This window comes from Callithrix jacchus, chromosome 22 (genome assembly GCF_049354715.1).
Source record: "Callithrix jacchus isolate 240 chromosome 22, calJac240_pri, whole genome shotgun sequence".
In the NCBI taxonomy this organism is placed as follows: domain Eukaryota; kingdom Metazoa; phylum Chordata; class Mammalia; order Primates; family Cebidae; genus Callithrix; species Callithrix jacchus.
This window is the reverse complement of record NC_133523.1, coordinates 6,820,956-6,838,416: the sequence shown is the minus strand read 5'-3', so window position 1 is coordinate 6,838,416 and position 17,461 is coordinate 6,820,956. Positions and strand designations below refer to the sequence as shown.

The 17,461-nt window shown below is 46.6% G+C and overlaps 2 protein-coding genes across 9 annotated transcripts in view; both read left to right on the top strand.

The window, feature by feature from the left end:
- Positions 1-17,461, top strand: part of INSR (insulin receptor) — a 160,557-nt gene that overhangs the window by 45,661 nt on the left and 97,435 nt on the right. The window lies entirely within an intron of this gene.
- On the top strand, positions 12,906-13,687 carry LOC103789737 (uncharacterized). The gene is given in 3 exon segments (XM_078360361.1): positions 12,906-13,125; positions 13,128-13,346; positions 13,349-13,687. Coding segments are annotated over 3 exon segments (513 nt in total). The 5' UTR covers positions 12,906-13,037; the 3' UTR covers positions 13,555-13,687.

Below are 17,461 nucleotides of genomic sequence, written 5' to 3'. Positions count from 1 at the left end.
AGGCCAAGGCAAGCAGATCACAAGGTCAAGAGATCAAGACCATCCTGGCCAACATGGTGAAACCGCATCTCTACTAAAAATACAAAAATGAGCTGGGCGTGGTGGAGCCTACCTGTAGTCCAAGCTATTTGGGAGGCTGAGGCAGGAGAATCCCTTGAACCCAGGAGCTGGAGGTTGCAGTGAGCCGAGATCATGCCACTGCACTCCAGCCTGGGTGACAGAACGAGACTCCATCTCAAAAAATACAAAATGAAATAAAACAAGGAAAATGAAGCTCTGTAATACTTATTATGCCTATGTTGAATCTGCCCTTACCTCTTGAATCTATTAACCCTCTCTTTTGGCTGAGCATGGTGGCTCATGCCTGTAATCCCAACACATTGGGAGGCTGAGGCAGGCAGATCACTTGAGGCCAGGAGTTCGAGACCAGCCTGGCCAGCTTAGCAAAACCCCATCTCTACCAAAAATACAAAAATTAGCCGGGTGTGGCGGAGCATGCCTGTAGTTCCAGCTACTCAGGAGGCTGAGGCAACAGAATCACTTGAACCCAGGAGGCAGAGGCTGCAATGAGCCGAGATTGGGCTCACAATATCCTGGGTGGCAGAGCAAGACTCTGCTGAAAGAAAGAGACAAAGGGAGGGAGGGAGGGAGGGAAACAGCTGAGCACCTTGGCTGCTTAGCTGCCTGTGACTGACTTGCACTTACCAACAGGGCTGTCATGGGAATCCACTGAGATGTGGAGCGTGAAGCTCTTTTGTCAGCTTTGTGAAATCCTGTGCAAATATAAGCTGAAACCAGCAGGGCTCTGGTCCTCCTACTTCATTCATTCTCTTCTTCATAGCACTAAGTACAGATTGCATAAACCCTTGGAGGTGGAGGTGATAGACTCTGAAAGCAGATGTTTGGGATGGCCACCTGGTAGCAGGGCCCAGTTACCAATGACCTGGGCTCTCGGGATGGACTTCCAGAGCCTGCATTTGGGTTTACTTGCCTTGCTCTCTGTATGCCTGGGGGGGTTCTTGCTGGGGAAATGCAGAGCAACAGGGCTGGGGGCTGGGAGCAGGGTGCTTATTGGGTGCGTGACAGGTATTTTGGGTAAACTGAGTCAGGATTTTTCACGGGCACAGTGCATGAGTCTGGGCAGGTGACTCATTTGTAGAGCAGATGTCAGGGGACCAGGATAAACACCCAAGTCACATGCCTTTTTATCAGACCTGTGTCTCATATAAAGAAAAAGCCAGTCATGGTGGTGCACACCTGTACTCAACAGCGATTCAGGAGGCTAAAGTGGGAGGATTGGCCGGGCGCAGTGGCTTATGCCTGTAGTCCCAATACTTCGGGAGGTGGAGGTGGGCGGATCACTTGAGACAAGGAGTTTGAGACCAGCCTGGCCAACATGGTGAAACCCTGTATCTACAAACATACAAAAATTAGCCAGGCATGATGGTGTGTGTAATCCCAGGTACTTGGGAGGCTGAGGCAGAAAAATCGCTTGAACCTGCGAGGCAGAGGTTGCAGTGAGCCAAGATTGTGCCATTGCATTCCAGTCTGTCTCAAAAAATAATAATAATAAATAAACAATAAAATAAAATGAAACAAAATCATAAGTAAATAAGTGAAAGTAATAAAATGTAAGATACTGTTGCTCTCTGTCATCTTCCCTTGCCATATTCTCTTCCCTTCTTCCCAGAGGTAACAATTGTCTTAACTTTGGTACATAAACTTCCAGCCCTGCATATATTTTTGACACATAAGCTTGTATGCATCAATGCTGTACACGGGTTCAGTATCCCTTATCCAAAATGCTTGGGACTAGCAGTGTTTCCAACTTGGGATTTTATTTCAGGTTTTGGAATATTTGCCTATATGTAATGAGGTACTGTGGGGCTGAGACCCAGGTCCAAACATCAAATTCATTTATGTTTCGTATACACCTTATACACAGAGCTTGGAGGTAATCCTGTACAATATTTTGAGTAACTTTGTGCAGGAAGCTTGGTTTTGACTGTGCTGACTGTGACCTGTCACATGAGGTCAGGTATGGAATTTTCTTCCACTTCTGTCATGTCAGCACTCAAGAAGTTTTGAATTTTGGAGCATTTAGGATTCTGGATTTCTGGATCAGGAAATTTTGGAGCATTTAGGGTTCTAGATTTTGGGATATCTTTGGTTATTCTTTACATCTTTATAATTATTGATTGATTGATTGATTGACAAGGAGTTTTGCTCTTGTCACCCAGGCTGGAGTGCAGTGACACAATCTCAGCTCACTGCAGCCTCCACCTCCCAGGTTCAAGCAATTCTCCTGCCTCAGCCTCCTGAGTAGCTGGGATTACAGGTGTCCACCACTACACTCAGCTAATTTTTGCATTTTTGTAGAGACAGGGTTTCACTATGTTGGCCAGGCTAGTCTCAAACTCCTCACTTCAGGTAATCCACCTGCCTCAGCCTCCGAAAGTGTTGGGATTACAGGCATGAGCCACAGCTCCTGGCATAAATCTTTCTTCAAATCGTTTGTTGTAAGAAAATATACATCATAAAATGTGCCATCCTAACCCTTTTGAAGTATACAGTTCACTGGCATTAAACGCTGCCATTTATATTGGAATACACTTTTGAGTATTCTCAAGATCTGCATATATTGAAGCTAAGCAATATGATCCCTTGGGAAGCCACTTTAAGTGTATTTTGCACTTAAAGCACATTTCAGTTCTGACTGACCACACACGCTGGTCCTACCGTAATGGATCTAGTCTTTAAAAATACTCAGCGATCCCCCTCACCATGCACACACACGATTTTTGTGTGTGTGTAATTCAGATTTCTACACCTGCTGCATGAATTCTTAAGCCAGATGCTTTTTTTTCCTCTCAGCCAATATGTTCCTTAAGTTTATACTTCTTGATTTGGTACTGCTAGTTCATTCATTTACGTGCTATGTCGTATCTTGTATGAATAAGCCACATGCTACTCACCCCCCTAGTGGAAGAAGGCATTGAGATTGTTTCCAGTTTGTTTCTTTTATAAACAATGCTGAAATGAACATCTTGGTGTCAGTCTCCTCCTACCCATTTGTGAATGGTTTTCTAGGATTGATGTTCAGAATTGAAGTGACTGGGAGATGGGGTATGTGCATTTTTAGGCCTAGGATATACTTCCCAAATGATCACCAAGGTGGCTGTAACAGCGTACAGTTCCACCAGTGGTGCATTAAAGTATAGGCCAATCGTGGGCAAAGCTGCAGGGAAATGATGTTAATTTTATGGTAATTCCAAAGTGCATGGAAATTGGTATGCCACGGCTTTCTCTTGCATCTCCTTGATTCCTGGTAAGACTGAGAATCTCTCTGTATGGTTCTTAGCCATATCTTCCTACATCTTCCTCCGCTTTCCCTGGGAGCTGTTTTGGGGTGGGGGCTGGGCCTTTTTCTTCAGGGACTCTGCAATGGCAACTGTCACAAAGAGGTGCACAGGGGATTGAAATGTTGGAAATACTTTGCTGCTGTCATTGAATTTTTTCGTTTTTGAGGTGAAGTCTCACTCTGTTGCCTAGGCTGGAGTGAGCAGTGTGATCTTGGCTCTCTGCAACCTCCACTTCTGGGGTTCAAGCAATTCTCCTGCCTCAGCCTCCCAAGTAGCTGGGACTACAGGCACACACCACCATGCCTGTCTAATTTTTTTGCATTTTTTTTTAGTAGAGACCATAGTTTTACTATGTTGGCCAGGCTGGTCTTGAACTCCTGACCTTGTGATCTGCCCACCTTGGCCTCCGAAAGTTTCAGGATTACAGGCTTGAGCTACCATGTCTGGCCTGTCATTACATTTCTTTACCCAGCATTTCAATGTGTACTTTGCTTTTCTCACTTGAAATAGTAACTAGATAGAAACCCAGTTAGACCAATGGGTGTCCTTCTTTTTTTTTGAGATGCTGATGTTTGAATATCTTCAGTGGCTCTTCTTTAAATCTCTAATTGGTTTTTTCTTTGTTCTTGTAATAGAACATGCATCATAAAATTGAGCATCTTAACCTTTTTCTTTTTTCTTTCTTTCTTTTTTTTTTTTTTTTTTGAGAATTCATCTATTAATGCACATTTGAGTTGTTTCCACCTTCTGGCCATTGTGACTCATGCCAGGACACACAGGGTAGTACTATGGTTTATAACCATTAGTAGCCTTGGGACCCTGAGCAACTTCACTGGAGTTCTCTGGGATCACTGTTTCCTCTTCTGTAAAATGGGAACTAAAAGGTATCACAGGCCAGGCGTGGTGGCTCATACCTGTAATCCCAGCACTTTGGGAAGCCAAGGCCGGTGGATCACTTGAGTCAGGAGTTAGAGACCAGCCTAGCCAACACCTACTAAAAATACAAAAATTAGCCAGCCATGGCACCTGTAATCCCAGCTACTCTGGAGACTGAGGCAGGAGAATCGCTTGAAAGCAGGAAGCAGAGGTTGCAGTGAGCTGAGATCCCACCACTGCGCTCCAGCCTGGGTGACAGAGAGAGACTGTTTCAAAAAAACCACAACCAAACAAAATGCAAAATGTATCACAAGCTTGTTTTGAGGATTGGAGAAGAGGTTTGGTAGTGACATTGTTGCTAGTTATACATTGTGATCCTGTTGTATCTGCTGCTATTCCTTTGGTTATGTTTAACAAGTTACATTGTTGCTAGTCATGTAGCTACACTGCAGTTATACATTGTGATCCTGTTGTAGCTGCTGCTATTGTTTTAACAACTGAAATATTTAACTTATGATAAAATGCCCATGGTGGGCCTTGGTGGCTCATGCCTGTAATCACAGCACTTTGGGAGGCCGAGGCAGGAGGATCACTTGAGGTCGGGAGTTTGAGACCAGCCTGGCCAACATGGTGAAACCCCTTCTCTACTAAAAATACAAAAATTAGCTGGATGTGATGGCGCATGCTTGTAATCCCAGCTACTTGGGAGGTTGAGACAGGAGAATCACTTCAACCCAGGAGGCAGAGGTTGCAGTGAGCTGAGATCGGGCCATTGTACTCCAGCCAGGGCGGCAGAGGGACTCTGTCTCAAAATAAAATAAAATGCACAGATCTTAAGCATTCGGTTCAATGAATTTTGACAAAAATTATATGCACGTGTGTAACCACCACTGAAAACAAAATGGAGAACATCTCCTCAACCCAGCTCTTCCCAGCTCTTTCCCAATACCCCCAGGAATGACGTCTTACTATGATTATTAACACCATTGTTGATGATTATCATTTAGTTTGGTCTTATTGAAGAAGAGAGTAGAGAAAGAAATCATTAGCTTCATTCAAAAGGTATGGCACATGAGAATGTGAGACGTGGCTTAAGAAGAGTATTGTTTGAAAACTGTGGCCGGGTGCAGTGGCTCATGCCTGTAATCCAAGCACTTTGGGAGGCCGAGGTGGGAGAATTTTGTCTCTATTACAGAGAGAGAGAGAGAGAGAGAGGTTTAAGGAATGCTGGCAGGTTATCCTAGATGGGGTTTATTGCCAGGAGCAGTTAAGATTCAAAAAGCAAAAATCTGAGGGTAAAGGATGCATGGCAGTTTGTTGGGTGGTGGATATACAGCCTCAACACCCAGTGACTTTGAACTCTGTCAAGACAACACAGGGCTGGGTGCCGTGGCTCACATCTGCAATCCCAGCACTAGGGGAGGCCAAGGTGGGCAGATCACTTGAGGTCAGGAGTTCAAGACCAGCCTGACCAACACGGTGAAACCCCATCTCTACTATAAATACAAAAATTAGCCAGGTGTTGTGGTGCGTGCCTGTAATCCCAGCTACTGGGGAGGCTGAGGCAGGAGAATCACTTGAACTTGGGAGGTGGAGGTTGCAGTGAGCAGAGATTGCACCACTGCACTCCAGCGTGGGGGGCAGAGTAAGACTCCATCTCAAAAAAGACAAAGAAAAAGAAAGGGGGGTGGGGACAACACAAAGTGTTTGAACAAAAACAGCATTCACAGATGCAAATTCAGGATCTGGAACTCATTTTCCCTCCCTCTTTGCTGAGCTGCCAGAATGTTCCGGGGATATCCCTCCTTTCCACTTTCCTCAGTGGCATGCAGGGTGTACCAAGTAAGTGGGCAATTGTGAGTTTCTGGAAATCAGTGAGCTGGTGTGGCTCCTGGCTCCTGGCTCTGGCCAAGGGAGTAGGCTTCCCTGTGTATGCGCCAGGAGGGGAGGCTGGAGGCTTTTAAAGGCCACAGCTTCGCTGTAGACACGTGCCTCCTTGGCACTTGCTTTGTTGAAAACGCTTTCCCTGGATAGTCTGTCTTCTGCACAAACCTCTGAAGTTCTTCCGCATGCTGGAGGGCCTTGCTGCCGGAGGAACGGTCTGACCTCATCTCTCCTAGAGGAGGCCTTGAACTAATCTATCTATCTATCTATCTATCTATCTATCTATCTATCATCTATCTATCTATCTTTTGTTTGAGCTCAGGAGTTTGAGAATAGCCTGGGCAACATAGTGAGATTCTGTCTTTATTAGAGAGACAGAGAGAGAAAGAGAGAGAGAGAGAGAGAGAGAGAGAGAGAGCGAGAGAGAGAGAGAGAGAGAGAGAGAGAAGTTTTAGAGATGTTGGCAGGTTGTCCTAGATAGGGCATACTGCCAGGAGCAGTTCTCCTGGGGAGAGCAATTCTCCCACCTTGGTCTCCGAAAGTGCTGGGATTACTCTGTTGCCCAGGCTGGAGTGCAGTGGTACAATCTCGGTTCACTGCAATCTCCACCTCCTGGGTTCAAGCAATTAATTATCTTGCCTCAACCTCCAAAGTAGCTGGGATTGCAGTTGCCTGCCACCACACCCAGCTAATTTTTGTATTTTTAGTAGAGATGGGATTTCTCTGTGTTGAGAGGAGGCCAGGCTGGTCTTGAACTCCTGACCTCAGGTGATCCACCCGCCTTGGTCTCCCAAAGTGCTGGGATTACAGGCGTGAGCCACCTCGTCTGGCCGAGCTAATGTTTCTGAAAGGTGGAGTACTGTGCTGTGAGCTAGATGCTTGGTGTGAACTGCCATCTCCTCAGTGACCCCATCAGATGAACACTGTTAGGATTCCTAACTTGCAGAGAGAGAAATTGAGGCTGACAGAAAGGTCAGCACTGTGTTTACAGTGATGCAGCTGCTCCCAAGATGCACTGCAGCCTTTGCTCTGAGCTCACAGCCTGACCTCAGTAGAGCTGGGAAGCTTTCTCTCTCTCGTTGCTACACTTGATCAATGACTGAGTCCCATCCCTTTAACTCCTTACATGGCCTTCAAATCCATCTTCCCTACCTAAGCTGCCCATTCACTGACTTCCGAATGCATTCTGTCCATCTCCTAAGAACCAGGTGCTATGCTGGGCTCTGAGAATGTGACCGAGATAAAACTTTTATCCAAAAAAATACAGATAAAATTTCTTAGCCAGGTTTGGTGGCTCATGTCTATAAACCCAGAGCTTTGGGCGGTTGATGCAGAAGACTTGCTTGAAGCCAGGAGTTAGAGGCCAGCATGGGCAACAGAGCAAGTCCCTGTCTTTACCAAAAAAGAAAAGAAAAAGAAAAACTGGCTGGGCGTGGTGGCACTCACTTGTAGTCCCAGCGACTTGGGAGGCTGAGGTGGCAGCATCACTTGACCCCAGGAGTTCGAGAATGCAGTGAGCCATGATTGTGCCACTGTACTCCAGCCTGGGCAAGAGCAAGACCCTGTCTCAAAAAAAAAACCAAACAAACCAACCAAGTCTGTGACTATTTCCTCCAGAGTAATTCTTCTTTTCCATTTTTCAAAAGTACTCTTGCTTTGTTTACTTCTCTAAAAGTTTAAAAACTGTAGCCAAGTTCCAAGAAAGAAAAAGGGAAGCAGAGGGGAAGGAAAACACAGACCTGGAGCCCCTTGTGGGTTAGATTTCATGTGAAGTCTGTAAACTGATCTGGAGGGAAGGAGCGTCTTGACAGCGTTTACTTGACTGTATTTACCATCTTATGTCAGGGATTTCCTCCCCATTTTCCCAAGGGTTCCTTCCTATTCTTAGAATGTTTTGTGATTTTGCTTCAGGCACAGTTTGTCCACTTCTTGTAAGGTTTGTTCTTAGATTGCTGGCCTTATATTTATCTCTCCCTCCCTCCATCCACTCACTCATCTCCCCATCCATCCATCCATCCATCCACTCACTCATCTCCCCATCTATCCATCCATCCATCCATCCATCCATCCATCCATCCATCCCTCCATCCACTCACCCATCTCCCCATCCATCCACCCAATCCATCCATCCACCCACCCACCTATCATCCACCCATCCATCCATCCCTCCATCCACTTGCTCATCTGTCCATGCATCCATCCATTTATCCATTCATCTAGTCCATCCATCCACCCACCCATCTATCATCCATCCATCCATCCATCCACTCGCTTATCTGTCCATCCATCCATTCATCTAGTCCATCCATCCACCCACCCATCTATCATCCATCCCTCCATCCCTCCATCCACTCGCCCATCTGTCCATCCATCCATCCCTCCCTCCTTCCCTCCATCTACTCACTCATCTGCCCATCCATCCATCCATCCACCCACCATTGATCATCCATCCATCCATTCCTCCATCTGTTCATCCACTCACCCATCTGTCCATCCATCCCGCTATCCACTCACTCATATGCCCATTTATCCATCCGTCCATCCAACCGGTCCATCCATCCACCCACCCATCTATCATCCATCCATCCATCCATTCCTTCATTCATCCCTCACCCATCCATCCATCCATCCCTCCATCCACTTGCTCATCTGCCCATTTATCCATCCATCCATCCCTCCAGTCCATCCATCCACCCACCCATCTATCATCCATCCATTCATCCCTCCATCTATCCATTCCTCCATCCATTCATCCACTCACCCTTCCCTCCATCCACTCATTCATCCACTCATCCATCCATCCATCCATCCATTCATCCATTCACCCATCCATCCTTCTATCTACTCTCCCAACAATCCACACACCTGTCCCTCCATCCCTTCTAACCACTCATCCACCAATCTTTGTCATTCATCTACCCACCCATCCATATACCCACTTATTCATTCATCCACCCATCTCCATGTTTCCATTTATCTCTCCATCTATCCATGTGTCTATCTAATATGAGGGAGATGTTCTGAAGCATTAAAAGTGATTATTTTGTAGAATAGGGGACAGGAATTGTGTTTTCTTTACTCACTGCCACCTTATTAAATGCTTACTAGTTCTAAAAGCCCAGCAATTGAGTACCTTCAATTTTCCAACTCTATAATTGCAGCATCTGCAGATAATGATGATTTGTTGCCTTTTGCCAATAATTAGACCAGTTATTGCTGTTAACCGTTTTACGACAGGAATTTCCAGAAGAGTGTTTGGTGACACAGCTGAATGTGGTCAGTGCAGTCTCATTTCTGATTTGAGTGGAATGCATCAATTGTTTTACTGCAGAGGATAATTACATAATTGTTAATACTCTTGACCTTCCTGTCTTTAGCCTTACTGAGTAAATGGGGTGTGATCATGAAATCTTGATTGTCTCATAGATGCAAGAGACACAAATGACATTTGTCTGTTTATAAAGATGGCAGATTTATTTTGTTAAGCTGTAAATAAACCTTTAAGCCCCCACCTCGATTTTCAAGCGGAGTGGAATATTGTTTTTTTTGCCTCTGGCCAAATGTCAATATTTGTTTTAGGAATGAATGGAAACTCTGGTGGACTGTAGGTCTGGATACTCTCCAGACCCTGTGTCGTCACTAAAGTGAGGGTGGGTTTCCGAACCATTCAGCACCACAGTGAACAGAGACAAAGGGCCTTAGTGAGCAGTACCCATGGGGGCCCTCTGGGGCTATTTCTTGTGCCCTGAGAGAGGTCCTAGATTTGGGACAGTCTGATTTGTCTCTTGTTTTTTCTTTTTTTCTGGGTGATGCTACCCCGATTTCTGGGTTGAAATATGACCTCAGTGTGAAGGTCCCAATCTCAGACCGTCTTGTCTCTGGTATGTTAAGAAACAGAAAAACACCTTTTAGGACACAATGTTGACCATTGGGAATGCATATCAGTGTTCTGGAAAAAAGGAAAACAAAACAATTTGTACCACGACTGTGGTTTTCATCAGGGTGGTCTGCCTTTCCCTGTGTGGCTTGATAGAGAACTGGTTTTGTAATTTGCAAGGTCATCTGCAATAATGTAATTTGCCGGTCCTCTTGGTGAAAGCAGAGGACCTGCATTAGGTCTAAGCTGGCTGGAGTTGACGCAAAACTCTCATGCTTTGGGAAAAGCAAGTGATCTTCAGGCAAGAATGCAAATGTTGACCTGGCGCAGTGGTTCATGCCTGTCATCACAGCATTTGGGGAGACTAAGGCAAGCTGATTGCTTGAGTCCAGGAGTTAGAGACCAGACTGGGCAACTTGGTGAAATCTGTTTCTACAAAACATACAAAAACCAGCCAGGTGTGGTAGTGCATGCTTGTAGTCCCAGCTACTTGAGAGGCTGAGGTGAGAGGATTGCTTGAGTCCAGGAGGTCGAGGCTGCAGTGAGCTGTGATTGTGCCACTGCACTCCAGCCTGGGCTACAGAACCAAACCATGTCTCTCCATCCCCCCTCCAAAACAAAAGAATGTAAATGTTTGCTCAATTATTCAACTGGTATTTGTTTGCGCGATTACTCAACTGGTATTTTTTCTTTCTTTCTTTCTTTTTTTTTTTTGAGATGGACTCTCACTTTGTCGCCTAGCCTGGAGTGCAGTGGCACGATCTCGGCTCACTGTAACCTCTGTGTCCCAGGTTCAAGCAATTCTCCTGCCTCAGCCTCCCAAGTAGCTGGGACCACAGGCATGCACCACCATACGTGGCTAATTTTTGTATTTTCAGTAGAGACGGAGTTTCATTATGTTGGTCAGGCTAGTCTTGAACTGCTGACCTCGTGATCCGCCCGCCTTGGCGTCCCAAAGTGCTGGGATTACAGGCATGAGCCACCGTGCCTGGTCTTTATTCAGCTGGTATTTAACACACAGTTCTTTTTTCCAGAGCGACTGTCTGACAACAAATAGTGAATTTGTTAATTTTTTACACCAAACCTATTGAAAATAATCGGAAAAGGTACATGCTGGAAAACTGAATGTTCTAGAAGCATTTGTGTTTGCCACCCCAAGAGCAAAAGTCACAGAATGGCTGGTGTTTAGTGTTAAGAGGAAGGAATTCCACACAGCCTGTGGCTAACTCTTCTTATTTCAGTGGTTTCCAAGGTAAGATTTGAATTGTTTACTACAGGAAATTAGCGTAGTAAGTCTCCTCCGGCATATATTTCCAGCATCCAAGTGGGGTTGCCGAGATCTTGCTCAAGAGTAGCAAAATTGGCCAGGGGAGAAGGGCATTGAATTTGCATCCAGGAGTATTTGCAGGCAGCAAATACTAAGAGGATAATGGGTATTACAGATGCTGGAGTGAAATGTGTATTTAAAAGTCATGACAGTAATTATAATAAATGTTGATGATATATGTATACATATAAACGTATAATAAAAGTAGTATGCCTTCTAGGCATAATAGGGATAATATTAGGTGGGATTGACAAATTCTTTAATCAAATTATTTTGATTTGATTTTTTAATCAAATCAATTATAGGCAATTTGACATGTGTCCCCAACCCCAGCACCCATAGGCAATTTTTAAGAGACAGAGTCTTGCTCCATTTATAGGTAATTTTTGCAATTTGGAAACCTGTTTGGAGCAGGGGTGTATGGAGATGGAATTGGGCTGTTTCTAGGACCCATCTCCTCCTTTGGGCATTTTTTTTTTTTTTTTTTTTTTTGAAACAGGGTCTGGCTCTGTTGCCCAGGCTGGAGTGCAGTGGTGTGATCATGGCTCACTGTAGCCTTGACCTCCTGGACTCAAGTCATTCTCCAGCTTCAACTTCCCAAGCAGCTGGGGCTACAGCACCCACCACCTTGCCCGGCGAATTTTTTGTAATTTTAGTAGAGACAGGGTTTCATCATGTTGGCCAGGATGACCTCAGACACTTCTTAATTTTCCTGTTCTAGTGTTAGAGCCATTTGAACAATGAGACTTCCCTCTAACTTTGCGTCAAAGGCAGAGATGTTGTCATCTTGGGTTTCATGTGGTAGAGAAGAGAGACTTCCCATTCTGGGACAGGGTTTCTCCACCCTGGGTCCTGTGGACATTGGGGCTGGATTGTTCTCTGGGGTGGGGCTGTGCTGAGAAGCATCCCCTGGCTTCCACCCATTCCATGCCAGGCGTGCCCCCCAGGCATGGCAAACACAAATGTCTCCAGACACTGCCAGTTCTCTCCTAGTGAGCACAATTGCCTCCATTTGAGGACCCTTGGACCAGGGTGCTGGAATGGGGGTGAGGGGTTGTCCTAGCTACGCTGGAGGATGAAGCAGGAGGATTGCTTGATTCCAGGCGTTCGATGCTGCAGTGAGCTATGGTCACACCACCACACACTAGCCTGGACAACAGAGCAAGACCCTGTCTCTTAAAAAGAAAACAATAGGGAAGCCAGATGGATGCTGGGGTTGGGGGACACATGTCAAATGTCAGAGGGGTACTCTGCAATTATTCCCTGCTCTTTTTGGGGGGACAAAAATGGAAACCAAGAGCCCATCATCAGCCACATGGTTTGGTTGGCTCGACTCTAGTGCCACCGACAAGAACCACGTCCCTAGTCTTGAGGGACCGAGGAATCTGGGGAACTATGATTTAGGCATTTAAAAAAAATATTTATTTATTTATTTATTTTGAGACAGAGTTTCAATCTGTTGCCCAAGCTGGAGTGCAGTGGTGCAATCTCAGCTCACTGTGACCTCCGCCTTCTGGGTTCAAGCGATTCTCCTGCCTCAGCCTCCCGAGTAGCTGGGATTACAGGCACCTGCCACTATGCCTGGCTAATTCTGTATTTTTAGTAAAGATGGGGTTTCTCCATGTTGGTCAGACTGGTCTCGAACTCCTGACCTCAGGTGATCTGCCCACCTCGGCCTCCCAAAGTGCTGAGATTACAGTTGTGAGCCACCATGCCCGACCTCTCATCCCCTTTTCTTTCCTCTGTTCCACCACTCCTACCACTGACACAGTTTGGACCAAGCTTTCTTCAGCCAGCTAATTGAGCAGAACCCGGCTATTTCATGGGGGTTTGGGGAGCATCCTTACAGTCCCAGGTCTCTATGAAAAGTACCCTGGATTATCTCTGCAAAAGCCCACCTGCCACTGGTTAGCCAGGATCATCTCCAATTTCAGACACAGCTCCGTCAAAACACTCTTTGCTTGTATTTATAACCATCGTGCATTTCCTCGGGACACACGTCTTATGGCTTCTTGGCCCCTTCGCCGGGGTGCACTGCCTGGCCCATCGCCCTCCGGCAGAGACAGTGTATGTCTTTGTGTGTTCTCCTTCCTCTGGTCGAGATGTGGCTTGGTCACCTGGAGTGGGGCCGTCAGCAAGTCGCCTCGGCTTCATGGAGGCTCCCTGTCCCCACGGTGGAAGGCTCGGCCACACACCCTGACGTCTCGACACCTTTGAGCTGCTCGTGAATGGGTTTTCAGAGCTTCCCGTGTTTACTTCGAGGCACGCCTCTGTTTGGGCTCTGGGGAAATTCTTGGCAGAGGAAAAGCCAAGTGGAAAACAGCCCTGCTTGGTGTCAGGCTTGAGGAGGAGGGAGAGAGACTGAAATGGAGATTTGCATGAACTGGTTTGCACATGTGACAAGACTCAGTAAAAAAAAAAAATTGTGTTCCAGTCTGTTCTGGTGGCTTACAGGAGGGCAGATGGGAAATTTTGGGTGTAATAGAGTAATTTACATCTGGTTAAGGGCTTTGAAGCACCTGAGAACATCTACGACTCACTATTTATTGAGCACCATCTATATGCAGTTTTGAGCATGTATTGTTTCCCAGGCACATGGTCCTCATGACAATCTTTTCACAGAGCTCAGATTTGAACCCATAGTCTCTCTGGCTTCAGAACGCTAGTATTTTCTGCTATACTCCGCCTTACAGAGGAAGGGAACTTTCTACTGGGTTTTGAAGGGTGAATAGGAGTTCAATGAAGAAAAAGCATACTCTGTGCTAACCTTGGCTTCCTGCTCCTGTTAGAATTGGCCAGAAGCTGATATCTGGAGGCCAAAATTGGGTCACTAGGATAACCAACTCATCACAGTGTGTCCAGGTCACCTTACATTTCACCCAAAAGCAGAATTTTATACCAGAGCCTGGACACCGATTGAATTCTCTTTAACTCATTCTGTCAGGAGTACCTCCCTGAGGTAAAGATGTCGATGCTCCCTTGCATCTTAATGCTGGGCTTGTTTCTCTAAATACTTCCATTTCTTGGTTTGGGTAAAAATCTAATGAGGTAATTAATGCTTATGACATGTAAAGTGTGGTGCGTGGCACATGTAACCTCTTTAGTTTTAGCCTTTTTTTTTTTTTTTTTTTTTTGAGACAGAGTCTCATTCTATCACCCAGGCTGGAGGGCAGTGGCCTGATCTCAGCTCACTGCAACCTCTGCCTCCCAGGTTCAAGTGATTCTCCTGCCTCAGCCTCCTGAGTAGCTGGGATTACAGGTGCCCACCACCATGCTTGGCCAATTTTTGTATTTTTAGTAGAGATGGCATTTCACCATGCTGGCCAGGCTGGTCTCAAACTCCTGACCTCAGGTGATCCAAGTGCTGGGATACAGGCGTGAGCCACGGCACCCAGCCAGTTTTAGCCAGTTCTCATTGGCTTCCTCCTTTGCGTTTTTTGCAAGGGAGCTGGCCTCCCTGTCCCTGGAGTAAGCAGGCTTCCTCATACCTCTCCTCCTCTAAGGAAGCGCAGTTACCTTTAGCCTGGCCCTCCCCAAGGACATAGCTAGGTCCCCCACCAAGAGCAAGGAGTGGATATAATGACTGCCAAAAAATAGGGGAGCCAGACTGGGTGCAGTGGCCCATGCCTGTAATCCCAGGACTTTGAGAGACCGAGGTGGGAGGATTGCTTGAGGCCAGGATTTCAAGACCAACCTGGGCAATGTAGCAAGACCCTGTCTCTAAACAAATAAAAAAATTAGTCAGCTGTAGTGGCCCATGCCTGTAGTCCCAGCTACTTGGGAGGCTGAGGCAGGAGGATCGCTTGAGCCCCGAAGTTCGATGCTGCAGTCAGCTATGGCCACAGCACTGCACACCAGCCAGGACAACAGAGCAAGACCCTGTCTCTTAAAAAAAAAAAAATAGGGAAGCCAGATGGGTGCTGGGGTGGGGGATGCATGTCAAATGTCAGACCTCTGTCTGAGTAAGGAAACAGGTTCAGGGTTGGGAGTCAGGGCCAAGACAGCTTGAGGTCACCAGAGGCCAGGGATTTGCATACAGGCTGCAGTCCAAAGTACCAAGCTGGGCTAGATAGATGTTGGCAGAATCTGTTCTCTTCTGTGCACTGCTGCCCTCTTTCCTTCCTCGTGAATGCTGTCAGCTGAGCATGGGTCACTCCTGCTCATTTACCGAGGACATAGGCTCAGGGTGTCTTCTAGCTCTCAACCCACCCCAGACTCTGACCTAGCCTTTCCCAAATGGTGTTCTGAAGAAAAATGAAAAGATTGGCCGGGCAGGGTGGCTCACACCTGTAATCCCAGCACTTTGGGAGGCCAAGGCAGGTAGATCACAAGGTCAGGAGTTCCAGGCCAGCCTGGTCAATATGGTGAAACCCTGTCTCTACTAAAAATACAAAAATTAGCCCGGTATGGTGGCAGGTGCCTGTAGTCCCAGCTCCTTGGGGGGGGGGGGGGGTTGAGGCAGGAGAATCGCTTGAACCTAGAAGGCAGAGGTTGCAATGAGCCAAGATCATGCCACTGCACTCCAGCCTCGGTGACAGTGTGAGACTCCATCTCAAAAAAAAAAAAAAAAAAGAAAAAGAAAAAAATGGAGATTGTTACAAGGATTATGTGTCTGCTGAATTGTGCATACTTGGTAAGTGTAAACAAAACAGTTGGTGCTCAATAAATCGTGGCTTTATGAGGATCTTCCCAGCTGCTTCCCAGCCCCGAGTTTGCTGTATAATTGCTCTTGATCCCTACAACAGACCTATCAGGTGGATGTTGCTTGTTGCTGGCAAGTCAACAGGGGGTCTGGAGTAGCTGAATTGCCTAGAGAGAGGGCCACAGCTAGGAAGGAAGAGTTGAAACAGTGTGATGCCACAGCCATGCAAACTTCACCTTGCAAAGTCACATCGTGTTTTTGGCTTTGCAGGCTGTGGGATCTCGGTGGTTTCTTTTTTTCTTTTTCTTTTCTTTTCTTTCTTTTTTTTTTTTTTTTTTGAGATGGAGTCTTGCTCTGTCACCTGGGCTGGAGTGCAGTGGTGCTATCTTGGCTCACTGCAACCTCTGCCTCTCAAGCGATTCTCCTGCCTCAACCTCCCAAATAGCTGGGATTACAGATGTGTGACACCACGCTCGGCTAATTTTTGTTTGTTTGAGACGGAGTCTGCAGTGGCGCAGTCTCAGCTCACTCCAACCTCCACCTCCCAGGTTCAAGAGATTCTTCTGTCTCAGCCTCCTGAGTAGCTGAGATTACAGGCGTGAGCCAACACACATGGCCAATTTTTGTATTTTTAGTAGAGATGGGTTTCCAACATGTTGGCCAGAATGGTCTTCATCTCTTGACCTCATGATCCACCCAACTCAGCCTCGAAAAGTGCTGGGATTACAGGCATGAGCCACCGTGACCAGCCAATTTTTGTACTTTTAGTAGAGACAGAGTTTCTACTAAAAACATGCTGGCCAGGCTGGTCTCGAACTCCTGACCCCAGGTTATCTGCCCGCCTTGGCTCGCCAAAATGCTGGGATTACAGGCGCAAGCCACCACGCTGAGCCCAGGATCTCTATCTTGACTTCACTACTCTGCTGCTGTAGCACAAATGCAGCTATAGACAGGAAAATGAATGGTGTCCCTGTGTTCCAATAAAACTTTACTAAACAGGCAAAGGGCTGGAGTTTGCTCACCCCATCCAGGCTAAAGAAAGAACCAAACCAGCGGCCTCAGGACTTAACATTATTCCTTTTTTTTTTTTTTTTTTGAGACAGTCTTGATTTGTTGCCTAGACTAGAGTACAGTGGCTGGATTTCTGCTCACTGCAACCTCCACCATGCAGGTTCAAGTGATTCTCCCACCTCAGCCTTCCAAGTAGCTGGGGTTACAGACACACAGCACCAAGCCTGGCTAAGTTTTGTGTTTTTAGTAGAGACAAGGTCTCACCATGTTGGCCAGGTTGGTCTCAAACTCTTCACCTCAAGTGATCTGCCTGCCTTGGCCTCCCAGAGTGCTGGGATTACAGGCATGAGCCACCGCGCCCGGCCTGCTGAGGACCTTCTTCCCGGTGGGGACTCTGCAGAGTCCTGACAGGGCAGGACATCACGTGGTGAGGGGGCTGAGAGTGCCAGTTCAGGTCTCTCTTCCTCTTCTTACAAAACCAC